At 44.9% G+C, this 16,869-nt stretch overlaps 1 protein-coding gene across 1 annotated transcript in view; it reads left to right on the top strand.

Moving 5' to 3' along the window:
• SLC38A8 (solute carrier family 38 member 8) overlaps positions 1–16,869 on the top strand; it is a 99,784-nt gene that overhangs the window by 52,266 nt on the left and 30,649 nt on the right. The window contains exons 2-3 of the mRNA XM_069740428.1: positions 1,598–1,796; positions 1,871–2,027. Of these exons, the coding sequence (XP_069596529.1) occupies positions 1,598–1,796; positions 1,871–2,027 (356 nt within the window). The remainder of the gene's footprint in view (positions 1–1,597; positions 1,797–1,870; positions 2,028–16,869) is intronic.

The following is a 16,869-nucleotide window of genomic DNA, read 5'->3' as shown; positions in this document are numbered from 1 at the left end:
TTGTAGTACCTTACTGCTGAGCTTCTCGTAAGGTCCTCACAACGGTTGTAGATGTTCTAGATGTTATGTCTCTGTCCCCCGGATGGATAGGACAAACCCGTATGACTGGTGGCCTGAGACTTTTTACAGGGACTCTAGCACGCCCCAGCCCCCACAAGTTGCCACCGTGCCTCCTGGGTATAGGGTGGACAGGTAACGTGGAATTAGCTGTCCTGCCGGTCTCTGGAGCAAGGCATAAAGGACTGTTGGTCCCTCGTTCACTCTCTACAATGCAATTCTTTGTCCGTGTCTTTTTCTTAGGATCCTGCTGCACGTGGGGCAGGCGCAGCTCCGTGGCCTTCTGTCTAGGCCTCTGACAGGATCCCACCCCTGTCAGGGACCCCCTACCTGAGCGGAGCTCAGATAGCAGCTCACTGGGTTAAACCCAGCCAGCTTCTGCCTAACTTCCTATCCAGACCACCAGTTTTAACTAATTGTGAAGAGTGCCCTAATAAATAGGAGCATAGCTCCCCCTGGTGGACTGGAGTGTGAAGTGTGTTGCATGTTTTGTGATACCTGATAAAGAGATCTCCTTTATTGCCTTCAAACGTAACATCACTCCCCCCTAGAGGAGGATGACATTACTGCAACGACCAGGACCCTGGGGCGCTGCACATACACCCATACTATCTGATTGGATGGTACTACAGATTCCAGCTGCACAAATCTAAGTGGCTGGACAGAGCCTTAATCGTCAAGCTTCTGGTTCAAATGTCTCTTGCATCATAGCGCTGTCTGCAGAAATAATACAAAGGCTCATATGTTGCAGGAGTAAGTCTCGGTCGCGATATGACAATATAAACTTGCAGCTCTTTGAAATTACCTATACATCAACACCTTTTATATGTTTTATCTGTTGCTGCATTAAAAAAAAAATCAGCTTTTCTACTCATATGCAAATTGGGTATGTCAGAGCACTTCCCAAGCCATGGCCTTCTGAGGTTGTTTACCCAGCATCACAAGCCCTTTTGGCTTCTGATGCATATTGCCAGGCAAGGAAATCAAAAAGTGAGATATCTATCAAGCTGAGGAGTCTGGGACTGGGCAGGCAAACCTTTTTAGGGAGTAGAGGCTGCAGGAGTGCTGTTACACCCACAGCACGTAACGCCTTATTTGAATTTGATTAAAAATGCCCATTTCTCTGGAATGCCGCAACAGATCTATAAATTTATCAACACCTTCATATTTTCTGTCAAAGACCTGCATGCCCATATATACAGCTTGGAAGGGTGGATATACTGACAGATTCCCTTTTTAGATAGATTTGATTCCTTTTCACTAAATGTATGCAACATAATGGATCTCCTGTTTATTCAGATCAATCAGAAGATTGGAGCATAACAAAATGTGGAGGCAAATATTGCTGCAATGTTCTCACTTGGACATGCAAATATGTTCCATGTCATGTATTTTTATCAATATCATTTTTTATTTTTAAAACTTGATTGTATTTGGTGAATGGTGATTGTAACCGATGTCATATTGCTTCTTGCATAACCCACATAATAGACATTAATTTGACAAACCCTGTTCCATAATCCTTTCCCGTCCTTCTTAGGGTTCCCTCATCTTCTTGATCAGTGGGTTGGTAATTCTTGGATATGCCTCATCCCTGAGCAATCATACTACATATCAAGGTGTGGTTAGAGATGTTTGTGGGCCAGCCATCGGAAAACTGTGTGGAATCTGTTTCATATTCAACCTCTTCATGATCTCTGTAGCTTTTCTCCGTGTGGTGGAGGATCAGTTGGAGAAATGTAAGTTATGGTTTAAAGTACAATCTACGCAGCATGATATGGCCCTATGTGTAATAAATTCTGATTCTACACAGTATGTGACTCCCTTCACGTGAATGGGACAATTAACAACATGGGGTCAAGCCTCCGACCGTGGTATGCAGACGAAAGGGTAGCCATAAGCCTCCTGTGCCTATTTGTCATCCTGCCGCTCTCCATCCCTAAGGAAATCAGTTTTCAGAAATATACAAGGTAAGTGGCTGACCTGCACAAATAACATAATGAGATATATTGTGCATAAACTGTTTTTAGGAATATGGGTAATGTCTGCACTTCATTTCCATATATATGGAGAACCTCCGGCATAGAAGTATCACTAAAAATGATGGGTTCAAACCAACATGTGACAAACAAGATAATTTATCCCAACATTTCAGCTACTTTGCCTTTTATCAAGAGAATATGTAAACGTAAGCTAAAAAACCAAAAATATACATAAGAAAACCAGAAATGCACTAACCCAAATCCATACTGTTTGGAAAAGTGAAGCGTTTAGTCATAATATATTAGACATATCACACAAACTGAAAAATATCCATGAAATGGCAGCATGGGATTCCTTAGGTATGAAGAGATCCTATTCATATAGTTGATATGAAATATCTAAAAGTAAAAAAACTAGAAAAACCAAAATGTGTGCATCCGAACGAGAAGACCGAACCTAAATAAATGAGGTGCATGCACATATTACCTTCATACCTAAGGGTATATTTGTATATCAGAAGATTTCCAGGATTTATATTGGGCCATATGAGAAAAGGGGAAGGGAAACTAAGGAGAGGGGAGGAGGAGAAAAAAGTAAAATGGAATAAGAGATCAAGTATAAGAGATGAAAAAAAATCAATTGAAAAATTTATTCGGTCTTTATTTTTTATTTAACATAAAAGAATTGCCTAAATAAAGGAAAAATAGATTAAAAGGAAAACAAAAAAGGGAATCAAATATACCGTACTCTAGTAAGATCCCTGTGGGATGTTTGTTTGTACATTGTCTATGCGCCGCTATAAAGGGTTGCATCTAAGACCTAGAATGGTAAAGGTCAAGCGGAAAGGTGTGGATGAAGAAGAAAAAAACCATATCCCTCACCTGTCTGAAGTGAAGATGTCCCACGCTGTAATCTGTGTCTACGATATGTGGTTTACAACCTGGACTGTGCCATTATGCGACCGCCCAGCCTGAACACCACGGCAGAATGAGGTACTGCGAGCACAGCTTCAGAGTTCCCCACCTGCCATTGAAGCTGCATTTCTGACCTCCACTGTTAGAAGCCCCATGAACTGCAGTGACCCTCAGTGAGATCAACGCGAGCACCGTGAGAATTTTCACGAAGGATGCCTTTGCATTGATCAATCGGGAATGAGTGTTCCCTTGCAACCTTTGTTTCCAATAATTGGCTGTATTAACAGGCTGTCAATCACATGCGTGTTTGTTCATCAAGTGAAATCATTTTATGGGGAAATTTTCAGGTGATTTATGTTGTGGCCCCCTTCAGGGCTCGGCACTCTGATTCAACCATTTATCTCGCACACTGTTTTAATTGCAAGCTATGCCTGATTTCCTTCTCACTCAGCATTCACATGAGGCCTGGTCAGGACACTTAGTGGCTAGCTACAATCCATATTAAAAGGTCACCTTGACGTGGTTGGATGGCTTTTGCACACTTTGATCAAAAAACTTTCACTAAGTACCTTCACGTTTCCAGCAAGATTAGAGTTCATGTATTCATTTGTTGCAGTGTGCTGACACCATGTATGTACATGTTTGTATAGTCTTGGGCAGCATGAATCACTGCCTGATAGTAGCCAGGAATATTATTCTCTGAAACACATTGGTGGATTTAAGCTAAATATCTTTTTGGTTTGTGCAGAAGGTCACTGTTTTCGGCAGCTCATCATGCTGTGTAAACAGGACCTGTGCTACAAAGAACAATGGCAGCCTGTGCACCGATCCATGTATAGTTGATTCAGTTCATATGTGACGAATGGCTTGCAGTACAGACCAAAAGTTTGGACACATGTTCTCATTTAAAGATTTTTCTATATTTTCATGACTATGAAAATTGTACATTCACACTGAAGGCATCAAAACTATGAATTGACACATGTGGAATTATATACTTAAAGGGAACCTGTCACCCCCTCAGGCGTTTGTTACTAATAGAGCCACCTTGTGCAGCACAAATGCTGCATTCTGACAAGGTGGCTCTTTTAGTTATAATGCCTGCACACGCTGAAATAAACGTTTATAAAATGTGCCCACTCATGCCATGAAACCATCCCAGAGGCGGGACTTTCCTTCCTAATCAGACGCAGCACAGCCGTCACTCCGGGCCTGTGGGTGCCGCCTCCTCTTGCTGCATTATCGACCCCGGCGCCTGGGCAGTACGTTTTTTTGGGGGGTGCATTCGCAGTTGCGCTGCCCTTCGTACTTACAGCGCAGGCACCGGGGATGATAATGCAGCAAGAGGAGGTGGCGTCTGGCGCGCACAGGCTTGGAGTGACTGCTGTGCTGCGTCTGATTAGGAAGGAAAGTCCCGCCTCCGGGACGGTTTCACGGTATGAGGGGGCACATTTTACAGTATAAATATTTATTTCAGCATGTGCAGGGAGCATAACTAAAAGAGCCACCTTGTCAGAATGCAGTATTTGTGCTGCACAAGGTGGCTCTTTTAGTTACAAACGCCTGAGGGGGGTGACAGGTTCCCTTTAACAAAAAAGTGTGAAACCACTAAAATTGTCTTATATTCTAGGTTCATCAAAGTAGCCACCTTTTGCTTTGATGACTGCTTTGCACACTCTTGGCATTCTCTTGATGAGCTTCAAGAGGTAGTCACTGGGAATGGTTTTCACTTCACAGGTGTGCCCTGTCAGGTTTAATAAGTGGGATTTCTTGCCTTACAAATGGGGTTGGGACCATCCATTGTGTTGTGCAGAAGTCTGGTGGATACACAGCTGATAGTCCTATTGAATAGACTGTTAGCTGTTTTTTTTCTTACCATAATACAAATTCTAAGTAAAGAAAAACGAGTGGCCATCATTACTTTAAGAAATGAAGGTCAATCAGTCCCAAAAATTGGGCAAATTTTGAAAGTGTCCCCAAGTGCAGTGGCAAAAACCATTAAGCGCCACAAAGAAACTGGCTCACTTGAGGATCGCCCCAGGAAAGGAAGACCAAGAGTCACCTCTGCTTCTGAGGATAAGTTTATGCAAGTCACTAGCCTCAGAAATCGCAGGTTAACAGCTGCTCAGAGACCAGCTCAATGTCACACAGAGTTCAAGCAGCTGACACATCTCTACAACAACTTTGTGCAGCAGGCCTTCATGGTAAAATAGCTGCTAGGAAACCACTGTTAAGGACAAGCATAAGAGACATGTTTGGGGTAAAGAAAACAAGGAATGGACATTAGACCAGTGGAAATGTGTGCTTTGGTCTGATTAGTCCAAATTTGAGATCTTTGGTTCCCAACACTGTGTCTTTGTGCAACACAGAAAAGGTGAACGGATGGGGGGGCATGGCCTGGAGCTCGAGTGGAGCAGACGTGGGTGACACAAGCTCCCCGGATTTTTATACTTGGGGACCCCAAAACCGCGTCCAAACCCCTGGGAACCTGGGAATTGTGAGCCCAGGGAGTCTCCAAACTGACACAGCCTAAATCCAGCGCCGAGAGAGTTACCCCACAGAGAAGGCGCCGGCAGGAGCAGGCAGCGCAACAGCCGGACGGCGCCATCATTGATCCCTTCTGCAGCCCGGCAGTGAAGGAGCCCCTGCAGCGGCGGAGCGGCACACTGCAGAGCCCCGGAGTGGTCATGGAGCTGAGCGGCAGGTCCAGTGAGTCGTGGAACAGTGGCGGCGCAGGGGGAGACCGCCCGCACCCCAGCAGCAAGCAGCGCACAGAGGTTACGGCGGTCCGGGCCACTCACTTAGGGGAGACTACCACGCCGCCCGTCCCTATCGTCCCCTCACTCTCACCTCCTCCGTGCCAACCCTGCCGGACGCAGGTGAAGAGCAGAGGCTTGCGGGACATTAAAGCAGCAGCAGTCCTTGTCCTCCCTCCTCCACCCACCCCTGGGCCTGTATTTTGGCGCCAATCGCCGCCATTATAAGCAGGAGTGGGAACAGCTCCTTCACAGTGACGTCACACAGCCCTGGGAGCAGCATCGGTCTGGAGAGACTATATTGCACCGCCAGAGCCCTGGTTTAACCCCTGAAAACCTAGATTAAAGGGGAAGTCTTTCTGGGGAGGGGATTTTGCTGAGTGAGGAGCGGATTATGTAGCTTCTCGGATCTCCTATGTGCCCCCCACGGCCAATCATCAGCTTATAAAACTTTCTAATGTTCATGGGCAAACCCAAAAAACGCTTAGAGGCACCTCCGGACTCAACAGCCTACTCCTCAGAGATGGATCGCTTCTTAACCACTAACAAGCAGCACAGAACAGAAATACCAGATCCCAGTCCTCCATTAGGGTCCCTGAGGATTGTTTGTCCTCACAAGGCTCACTGACCCCACACAACTCGCCTGAAAGGGCATCAGAGGGCGATAACAGTAATGATGATCTTCCTGATGACATGACCGTACAGAACCTTAGTAAATTAATACGAACCCTGCCCACCAAAATAGACTTGGAGAAATTTGCCTGTAGAATAGAAAATTCCTATAAAAAGGAGCTCCAGGCCCTAAAATCAGAATTTACAACAAGAGTGGAAGAGGTTGAGAAAACCCAGGAACTCGTATTGCAAGAACTACAAATACAGAGAGGTCATAACTAGCCATACTTTGAGACTGGAGGAATTAGCGACCGGAATGGAGGATCTGGAAAATCGTAATAGGCGCAATAATATCAGGATACGTGGTATACCGGAGTCCATAGGCCCAGCCGAACTTGACGCCACAGTGCAGAAGCTATTCCTAGAAATCTTAAATGATGCGGGGTCGGGCTCCATAAAATTTAACAGGATTCATAGGTCCCTTGGCCCGAAACCACAGCCAGACTCAAGACCCAGAGACGTCATCTGCAGAGTGCACTATTATAAAACTAAGGAATCTATAATGTTAGCGGCCAGACAGAAGGGCGCAATTCATTTCTGTGGAACACAGATCCTAATATTAGCAGACTTGTCCAGGCGGACCCTGCAGCTGAGAAGAGCCCTACGTCCATTACTGTCCCTCCTCCAGGGGAAAGATATCCCTTATAAATGGGGCTTTCCATTTCAATTGATTGATTTCAAGGGTGGGAAATCAGCCACCTTCCGCAACCTGGGGGATCTGGCCAACTTCCTGAGTACTTTTGAGCTGCCAATGACTGCCCTACCTGACTGGCCAAGTTCTCCTCAGCTTCCAGATATACCACCGAGATGGTCAAGGGTCCAGCGCTCTAAGCAGCACAAGAAGCGTGAATCACCCTCTGATCAGACCTGAGTCCTTCATCAAAATCCCATTTATTTTTATGGTGACCTAAACAGAGCTTCTGTGCCTTACTGAATCGCTCTACATCTGGGCTCAATATGCGGCAGGAACTCACCGAGTTTTGTTTTATAAACTGTCTCCGCATAAGTTAAACTTATTTGCCTACCATAGATGACTGACATAGATTAATAAAATTCCAGTACTAACTTCCTCTTTCTAACATTTTATTTCCTAATTAGAGAGCCAGTCTAACCTATATGGGTATAGTTACTAAATACTCGAAGTTTGCCTTTATACAATGTTACATAACTGTTGATTTGCCCCTTAGGCCGGGGGGCACTGGGGGGACTGAGCCTCGCCTTTGGCTCTACCTCACCCAAATTGGTGTGAGTGGTGGCATTTTGGTACGCTACCGCACCGAGATTTCCTCACCTAGGTGCTCGACCTTTACACTCTTATTCTCCTTTCTGGGCCTATACTCTATAGGCCCCTCTTTCCTCTCTTCAATGGTCTTCTCCTCCCAATCCCTTATTCCACCCCCAGTCCAACCAACACACATGGATCCTCCATGGGCCTGGTCTCACTGTTCTCACAGTCAGCTGTTCATTCAACACCCAGATCATGGCTAGGGTTAAATTTTGCTCTTTTAACACCAAAGGGCTTAACATACCAGAAAAAAGGAGACAGGTACTGTATTCTAGCCACAAGCAACGGGTCTCAATATTAATGCTCCAGGAGACTCACTTTAAAACAGGAGTGACTCCTAATTGTAGAAAAAGAAAACCAAAGAAACAATGGACACAAGAGCTCAAAATAACAATATTAACAGCTTTATTAGAGACAGATAAAAAAATATGTAATAACAATAAATGCGTAAGACACCATATATGTAAGATACAAAAGATAAAAGCAGAGGCGAGCCTAGTGCCACGCACAAATACGCAAATACAACAACGGGCAAATCAGATAGTAGCTATAAGGTCAAGAAGCCATATATGGGAGCATATAAATGTAATCAAGGTGATGAAAAAAGTATAATCCCAATATTCGCTATAATTCCTAATACCAAAAAGAATGGCAGCTACATAAGAGATAAGGCTCCAAGATATTGAGCGGACAACAGGAAGATAACGTAAGTATATAACCAGATGTATGGGTGTCACATTAGAGCATAGTGCAAATGGACATAACCCACATGGCGAAATAGCATCTATCAGATCAGAGAAATTTGGCGTTATGGTCTGATTACCCCTAGTGGCTCATTAAGCCGAACATTGCACATAGTCCCAGGAAGTCCCATGCAAAAGGGGAAGACTGAGCCGATAGAAGATAGATATATTACCGACCTGCTGCTGTCATGCGTGGAAGAGGAGGCCCCGACGCCCCCCGAGGAAGCAACTATTGCGAAACGCGCGTCGGGGCCTCCTCTTCCACGCATGACAGCAGCAGGTCGGTAATATATCTATCTTCTATCGGCTCAGTCTTCCCCTTTTGCATGGGACTTCCTGGGACTATGTGCAATGTTCGGCTTAATGAGCCACTAGGGGTAATCAGACCATAACGCCAAATTTCTCTGATCTGATAGATGCTATTTCGCCATGTGGGTTATGTCTATTTTCACTATGCTCTAATGTGACACCCATACATCTGGTTATATACTTACGTTATCTTCCTGTTGTCCGCTCAGTATCTTGGAGCCTTATCTCTTATGTAGCTGCCATTCTTTTTGGTATTAGGAATTATAGCGAATATTGGGATTATACTTTTTTCATCACCTTGATTACATTTATATGCTCCCATATATGGCTTCTTGACCTTATAGCTACTATCTGATTTGCCCGTTGTTGTATTTGCGTATTTGTGCGTGGCACTAGGCTCGCCTCTGCTTTTATCTTTTGTATCTTACATATATGGTGTCTTACGCATTTATTGTTATTACATATTTTTTTATCTGTCTCTAATAAAGCTGTTAATATTGTTATTTTGAGCTCTTGTGTCCATTGTTTCTTTGGTTTTCTTGTATTATATGATGGTGGAGCATTTAAATTGTTTGCCCTCCCTGTAGGTTTACTGACTCCTAATTGTATTTCGTATCACTACCCTAAATGGTTTCATAGCACAAATCCTCATTCAAAATCTAAAGGGGTGTCCATTGGTTTTCACAAGTCCTTTCTTCCAGAGATCCTCGATTCGGTTGTTAACACAGAAGGAAGATTTATCTTCTTGAAACTGGCATGGCAATCTCGTGAACTCATATTGGCAAATGTTTATTTCCCTAATCGGGGTCAGCACATATTCGGCTCCACGTGCAAACAGCGTCTAGAAAAGTTTGCGGGAGGCTCACCGATCATTCTCAGATGTGACTTCAATCTCCCAATGAATCCTCTACTAGATGTGTCATCAGGTAAGACCTCATATCCCGTATCCGCTATCAAAAAAGTGAAGAAGCAGTTGAGTGACTTGCGGTTGATGGATGTGTGGAGGGCGTTGCACCCGGGCGTGAGGGACTACAGCTTTTATTCTCCAATATATTCCACATATAGCAGAATTGACTACTTCTTTGTCTGGCACTCCTTGTTAGATAGCGGGGTGGAGGCCGATGTGGGGTCGATTCTGCGGTCTGACCACGCACCTATCTACCTCACGGTGCAACTGGGTCCCTCTGTGAGATCCAGGTTCTCATGGAGATTGAATGAGAATCTTCTGCAGGATTCGACCTGTTTCGGATGTGAAGTGTTCCATCGAAGGTTTTATAGTGGACCATGTTGACGACCCCACGTCGCCCTCGATCAAGTGGGAGACCCTAAAATGTATTCTGAGAGGCGTATTCATATCGCATGGCGCTCGTTTTAAAAGAGCGCACTGAAGAAATCACAGAACTCTCCGCCCAGATACACAAACTCGAAGCAAAACATAAACAGGACCTTTCCCTGCTTACTTTATCAAATCTGTCCATGGCCAGGCAAAAACTTCTCACTATCCTAGATCAGAAATCCCGGTGCCTGAGAGAGAAAATAAAGAGTCACTTCTACCATCTAGGTCAGGGGTCTCCAACTCCAGTCCTCAAGGCCCACCAACATGTCATGTTTTCAGGATTTCCTTAGTCTTGCCCAGGTAATAATTGCATCACCTGTGCAATGCAAAGGAAATCCTGAAAACATGACCTGTTGGTGGGCCTTGAGGACTGGAGTTGGGGACCCCTGATCTAGGTAATAAAAGTGGCAAACTTTTGGCGATTGGTCTACATCCCAGAGGTCCCCAAACATTCATCCCACACATTAAAAATTCCAGAGGCAAAAAGGTTTACAGCACGCAGGACATACTCTCTAGCTTCCACGACTACTATAGCTCACTGTATAACTTAAAGGGCCATTATAACGATCTCCCCCCGCACTCACTTCGGGATAAAATTAAATCTTATATCCAGTCAAATCGGTTGCCCCCTGTCGCGGAGGAGTGCCTGGTAGACTTGGAGGACGAGTTTTCACTAGAGGAAATCTCTTCTGTGGTCGGGGATCTGAAGTCTGGTAAAAGCCCTGGTCCTGGTGGCTTCACAGCCAGCTTTTATAAACAGTTCTCGGATCTGCTGTGCACTCCGCTTTTGACCTCTTGTAATTGTGGCCTCGGGGGGGGTCCTTCCCACCACAGGCACTAGCTGCGTATATAACAGTCATCCCGAAGCCGGAGAAAGATCTTTCGCTGTGCAGCAGTTACCGTCCCATCTCACTTATTAATATAGATGTAAAAATATATGCTAAAATGATAGCCCAGAGATTGAATGCTCATTTACCCCAGCTGACCAATCAAGACCAGGTCGGTTTCATCCCGGGAAGGGAGGCGAGAGATAATACTATAAGAACTATCTCTTTGATTGATAGGGCAAATAGAGGTGGGGACCCCATGTGCATACTATCAGTCGATGCCGAGAAGGCATTTGATAGGGTGGGATGGGAATTCATGCAGGGAGTCCTGGAGGGCATTGGGTTAAAAAAGAGGATGCTGAGGAGTAACATGGCGCTCTGAGGCTCCTTCTGCACAGATCAAAGTGAACGGGTCTCTGTCAAACTCCATACAAATTCGTAATGGCACTAGGCAGGGGTGCCCCCTCTCACCCTTATTATATGTTTTAACCATGGAGCATTTAGCCACCGCGATCCGCAATAACCCATCCATAAAAGGTATAGAGATACAGTCAGAAGAACACAAACTAGCCCTGTTTGCTGACTATGTGCTCATGTATATCACCTCTCCTGTAACTACCATTCCCAACATCATCTCAGAGCTCCAAAAACTTGAGCACCTGAGCAATTTCAAAATAAACTCACATAAATCAGAAATTCTAAATGTCTCACTCCCGCCCTCCTTGGTCTCCAAGTTACGCTCCTCTTTCCCGTTCAGATGGCAAACTGATTCCCTTAGATACCTGGGCATTACACTAACCTCAAAAACAACACCGTTATATGAAGCTAATTACAGACCGGCCCTTCGTAGAGTGGAGATAGATCTGGAAAAATGGAATAAACTTCATCTATCCTGGTTAGGTAGAATTAATTCCATCAAGATGGATTTGCTGCCACGTCTCCTCTACTTTTTCCAGACTATTCCTATGGCCCTTCCGCCCTCTTTTTTTCTCCAGGCTCAAGGCAATGATCATACGGTACGTCTGGTCTGGCAAGCACTCACGGTTAGGGTTAAGCGACTTTTACTTTTATAGGGTCGGGTTTCACGAAACCCGACTTTTTCAAAAGTCTGGTCGAGTGAAATCGGCCGATCCTATAAAAGTCGGGGTCGGCCGAAACACGAAACCCAATGCAGTGCATTGGGTTTCCAATGGTTCCCAGGGTCTGAAGGAGAGGAAAATCTCCTTCAGGCCCTGGGATCCATATTTAAGTGTAAAATAAAGAATTTTAAATAAAAAATATTGCTATACTCACCCTCTGACGCGCCCTGGTACTAACCGGCAGCCTTCCTTCCTTAGAATCAGCGCGTGAAGGGCCTTAGATGACGTCGCGGCTTGTGATTGGTCGCGCGACCGCCCATGTGACCGCTCGCGCGACCAATCACAAGCTGCGACGTCACCGAAGGTCCTTCAAGCGCTGATTCTTAGGAAGGAAGGCTGCCGGAAAGAAGCAGGGCGCGTCCAAGGGTGAGTATATTCCTATTGGGTATATACTCACCCTCAGACGCGCCCTGCTTCTTTCCGGCAGCCTTCCTTCCTATGAATCAGCGCTTGAAGGACCTTCGGTGACGTCGCGGCTTGTGATTGGTCGCGCGACCAATCACAAGCCGCGACGTCATCTAAGGCCCTTCACGCGCTGATTCTAAGGAAGGAAGGCTGCCGGTTAGTACCAGGGCGCGTCAGAGGGTGAGTATAGCAATATTTTTTATTTTAATTCTTTATTTTACACTTAAATATGGATTCCGACACCGATTTCCGATATTGCAAACATATCGGAACTCTGTATCGGAATTCCGATACCAGATTCAGAAGATCGCCGACCTCATGGCCGACCCCACACAGGGGTCGTGTCAGGTTTCATGAAACCCGACTTTGCCAAAAGTCGGCGACTTCTGAAAATGGTCGACCCGTTTCGCTCAACCCTACTCACGGATATCATACCAGCTTCTAAACCGATCCAAACAAACAGGAGGACTAGGCCTTCCAAACTTCCAACTTTATAATTATGCATCCCTGGGAACATGCGTTATGGATCTTTTCCATCATGCATGTAACAAAAAATGGGTGAACTTGGAATTTAATCTCTCAAAGACCAATCCTATCGCCAACACTTGGCAAAAGAAAAATGGACAGGATCTGAGAGAGGATCTTCCCCTCCTCACAAGAAATCTAGTGCTCTTCATCAAAAATGGTAGCCAAAAACTCAATATTTCCTCGATACCTGGCCCCATGACCCCAGTTATCGATAATCTGGACTTCCCGGCAGGACGGGATAAAACCTTCTTCTTACACAAACATAAGGATAGTCATCCGGTAATTTATGACTATATAACCCAGTCCGCTATAAAGCCCCTACGGTCCCTCTTTACTGATTCAGACCCACCCCCTGGATCATGGTTCCCATACAAACAGATTAAAAGCTTCATTAGTGTGATTTCTAAACAGACCAACATATTTAGACCCTTCACTCCCTTCGAGTCGGCATGCCTGGGTGTGGGCCCTCCCACGCGTTCGGTATCATTCTTATATAGGATGTTCCAAGACCATCAGGTAACTGTATTTGGCTCTCCTGCATTTTTTGCGAAATGGGAGAATGATCTAAACAAAACCTTTTCACCAGAGGATAGGTCCGGGTGTCTCCTTCAAGCTTTCAGATCTTCGTTGTGCGCCGACCACCAGGAGAGAAGTTATAAGCTACTGTCTCGATGGTACAGATGCCCGGACAATATCCACAATATGTTCCCATTCACTCCAGATGTTTGCTGGAGGTGTTGGACAGATAAGGGATCATACTCACATATTTGGTGGTCGTGTCCTCCCTTTCATAAATTCTGGATGGATGTATTTGATCTGCATAATAAATTATCCTTCTATAGGATGCAGCCGACTATGGAGCTGGCCTTGTTATCGATGTGTGATCTCTCCATTGCCAGGTTTAAGAGAGGTCTTCTTAAACATTTCCTCACAGCTGCTCGCAATCTGATACCTCGGTATTGGAAACAATCCAAATCTCCATCGCGCTCTGATCTGGTTATAGAATTGAATCACATATACAGAATGGAGCAGTTGATCGGGCAGGACACAGGGAACTTAGACAGAGTGCTGAACATTTGGTCTCCATGGATCATGTTCAGAGAGACTTAGGATTTGACATCTTGGATAGGCCATGGTTGATTGCAGACGGGAGACCAGGACCCGTTCCCCACCCTCTCTTGTTCCTCCTCTCTCTTCTCCCTCTTCTCTTCTCTCTTCTCCATCTTCTCTCAAACGTAAATAAAGTTCAAGCTATTGTGAAATTATTACATAATGTACTTATCATATAGTTGTTCCAACTCTTACAGCTTAACCGACTCCTTATGTTCACTCTAAGGAGGACAGAAAGAATCTTAACTCAAGTTACTTCAATCATAACGCATTTTATTGTTTAAAAGTGCTTGTATTGAAACTGTTTAATCGCATTTTTGTTTGATGTTGACTTGATTTGTATTGAAAATTTCCATGCAATTTGTTTCAATAAAAAGATTTACACAAAAGGTGAACGGATGGACTCTACATGCCTGGTTCCCACCGTGAAGCATGGAGGAGGAGATGTGATGGTGTGGGGGTGCTTTGCTGGTGACACTGTTGGGGATTTATTCAAAATTTAAGGCATACTGAACCAGCATGGCTACCACAGTATCTTGCAGCGGCATGCTATTCCATCTGGTTTGCGTTTAGTTGGACCATCATTTAGTTTTCAACAGGACAATGACCCCAAACACACCTCCAGGCTGTGTAAAGGCTATTTGACCAAGAAGGAGAGTGATGGGGTGCTACGCCATATGACCTGGCCTCCAATCACCAGACCTGAACCCAATCGAGATGGTTTGGCGTAAGCTGGACCGCAGAGTGAAGACAAAAGGTCCAACAAGTGCTAAGCATCTCTGGGAACTCCTTCAAGATTGTTGGAAGACCATTCCCAGTGACTACCTCTTGAGGCTCATAAAAAGAATGCCAAGAGTGTGCAAAGCAGTCATCAAAGCAAAAGGTGGCGACTTTGAAGAATCTAGAATATGAACATAATTTCAGTTGTTTCACACTTTATTGTTAAGTATATAATTCCACATGTGTTAATTCATAGTTTTGATGCCTTCAGTGTGAATGTACAATTTTCATAGTCATGAAAATACATAAAAATCTTTAAATGAGAAGGTGTGTCCAAACTTTTGGTCTGTACTGTACATGTGTACACGGACTATGAAACCACTGACAACCAGCAAACAGCTGATCGGTGGTTGAAATATAACGTAGAAACACTTGGCACTTGTGTTATATGCTACGTGACTGTTATATTCTATGTGGCTGTGTTATATGCTATGTGGGCTGTGTTATATACTACATGGGCTGTTATATGCTACATGGCTGTGCTATATGCTACCCATTTTGCACTTTTACAAATGTTCTATGTTAATACTTTCTAATCTGTGCACCATGTATCGTGGTATGTGTTAAAGGGAGGGCCCACTGAGACTGTTTCGCTCGGGGCCCTCAAAAACCTGGAGCCAGCCCAGGTCCAATGTATTGATATGGAGAGTTCACTTCCTACCCCTCAGGTCTGTGATTAACAGACTGGTGCGTATATGGGGGGGCGCTATTCTTGCAATTCCATCGGACTCAAACTGTGGAAACTTTCAATGCTCCTAGTAGCGAAATGATGCTACAGTTCTCAGGGCTGTTTGGCTATTAGTACGGATCTGTACATGTCGTTTGCTGCTTTTGCATGGGCTAGCATAATGAACTGCCAGATCTGCTATAAATAATGACATTTGTGATGGTTCATTCTCTCTTCTCTGAAAATTGAAATCCATCGTGTTTCTTTATTTTTACCATCTGATTTTCCTTGTGACCTACATAAAATAGGTACAATTCTGTATATTAATCCTTATATCTTCTCTGGAAGAAAAAAAAAAAAGCTACAGACTATGACCAGCAAGAGGAATAATGTCGGGGGAGATGTCCATGGTTAGTTGGTCAGATGCCTCTAGGCTATGTTTATTCAGTGTATGTGACTTAATTTTAGCACACAAAATCTAGGTCGTTCTAAGCTTTTTCTTCTAATTTCACATATCTCCAAGCAGTGTAATGTCCCAAATAAAAAATGGGAACCCAGAGAAGTGACCCAATTTATTTTAATGGCACGGTTATGTGACACTGCGTGTAATTTGCATGGGAATGCACTGATCTGGACACGGCGTATCCCATGTACAGTAACATGTATAAATGGCCAGAACTCTGCTTACAGCAAAAGATTAGATTTCTCCGTCCCAAATTACCTAAATTCCCCAGTCTTAAGCATTTTCTGCAGCTCTCAAGGTTGGTTCACACTGCGGTTTCCTCTATACTCTCATCCAGTGTATATATATCTCTATCTACCATATAATTGTCTAAGGGGTACCTCAGTCTGTCCTGTCTCTGTCACAGATATTCATTGGTCGTGGCCTCTGTCTATCATGGAAATCCAAGTCGCTGATTGGTCGCCGCAAAACAGCCATGACCAATCAGCGACAGGCACAGTCCAGAAGAAAATGGCCGCTCCCGGCAGTCAGTGGCTGGTGCCTGCTCCATGCTCCACGGTGTTCCCGGCGCCTGCTCCATACTCCCCGCAGTGTCCCCAGCTCCCGCTCCATACTCCCCGCTCCCCGCAGTCACTGTCCCCGGCGCTCCGCTCTGTGCTCCCCACAGTCGCTCTCCCCGGCGCCCGCTCCATACTCCCCTCCAGTCACCGCTAACACAGGGTTAATGCCGGCGGTAACGGATCGCGATATGCCGCGGGTAACTCCGTTACCGCCGCTATTAACCCTGTGGGTCCCCCAACCTTTTACTATTGATGCTGCCTATGCGGCATCAATAGTTAAAAAAGTAATGTTAAAAAAACAAAAAACCTGCTATACTCAACCTCCGTTGTCCGCT

Source organism: Ranitomeya imitator, chromosome 9, assembly GCF_032444005.1.
Source record: "Ranitomeya imitator isolate aRanImi1 chromosome 9, aRanImi1.pri, whole genome shotgun sequence".
In the NCBI taxonomy this organism is placed as follows: domain Eukaryota; kingdom Metazoa; phylum Chordata; class Amphibia; order Anura; family Dendrobatidae; genus Ranitomeya; species Ranitomeya imitator.
Note: the sequence above shows the minus strand (reverse complement) of the source record. Positions and strands in the feature narration are given on the sequence as shown.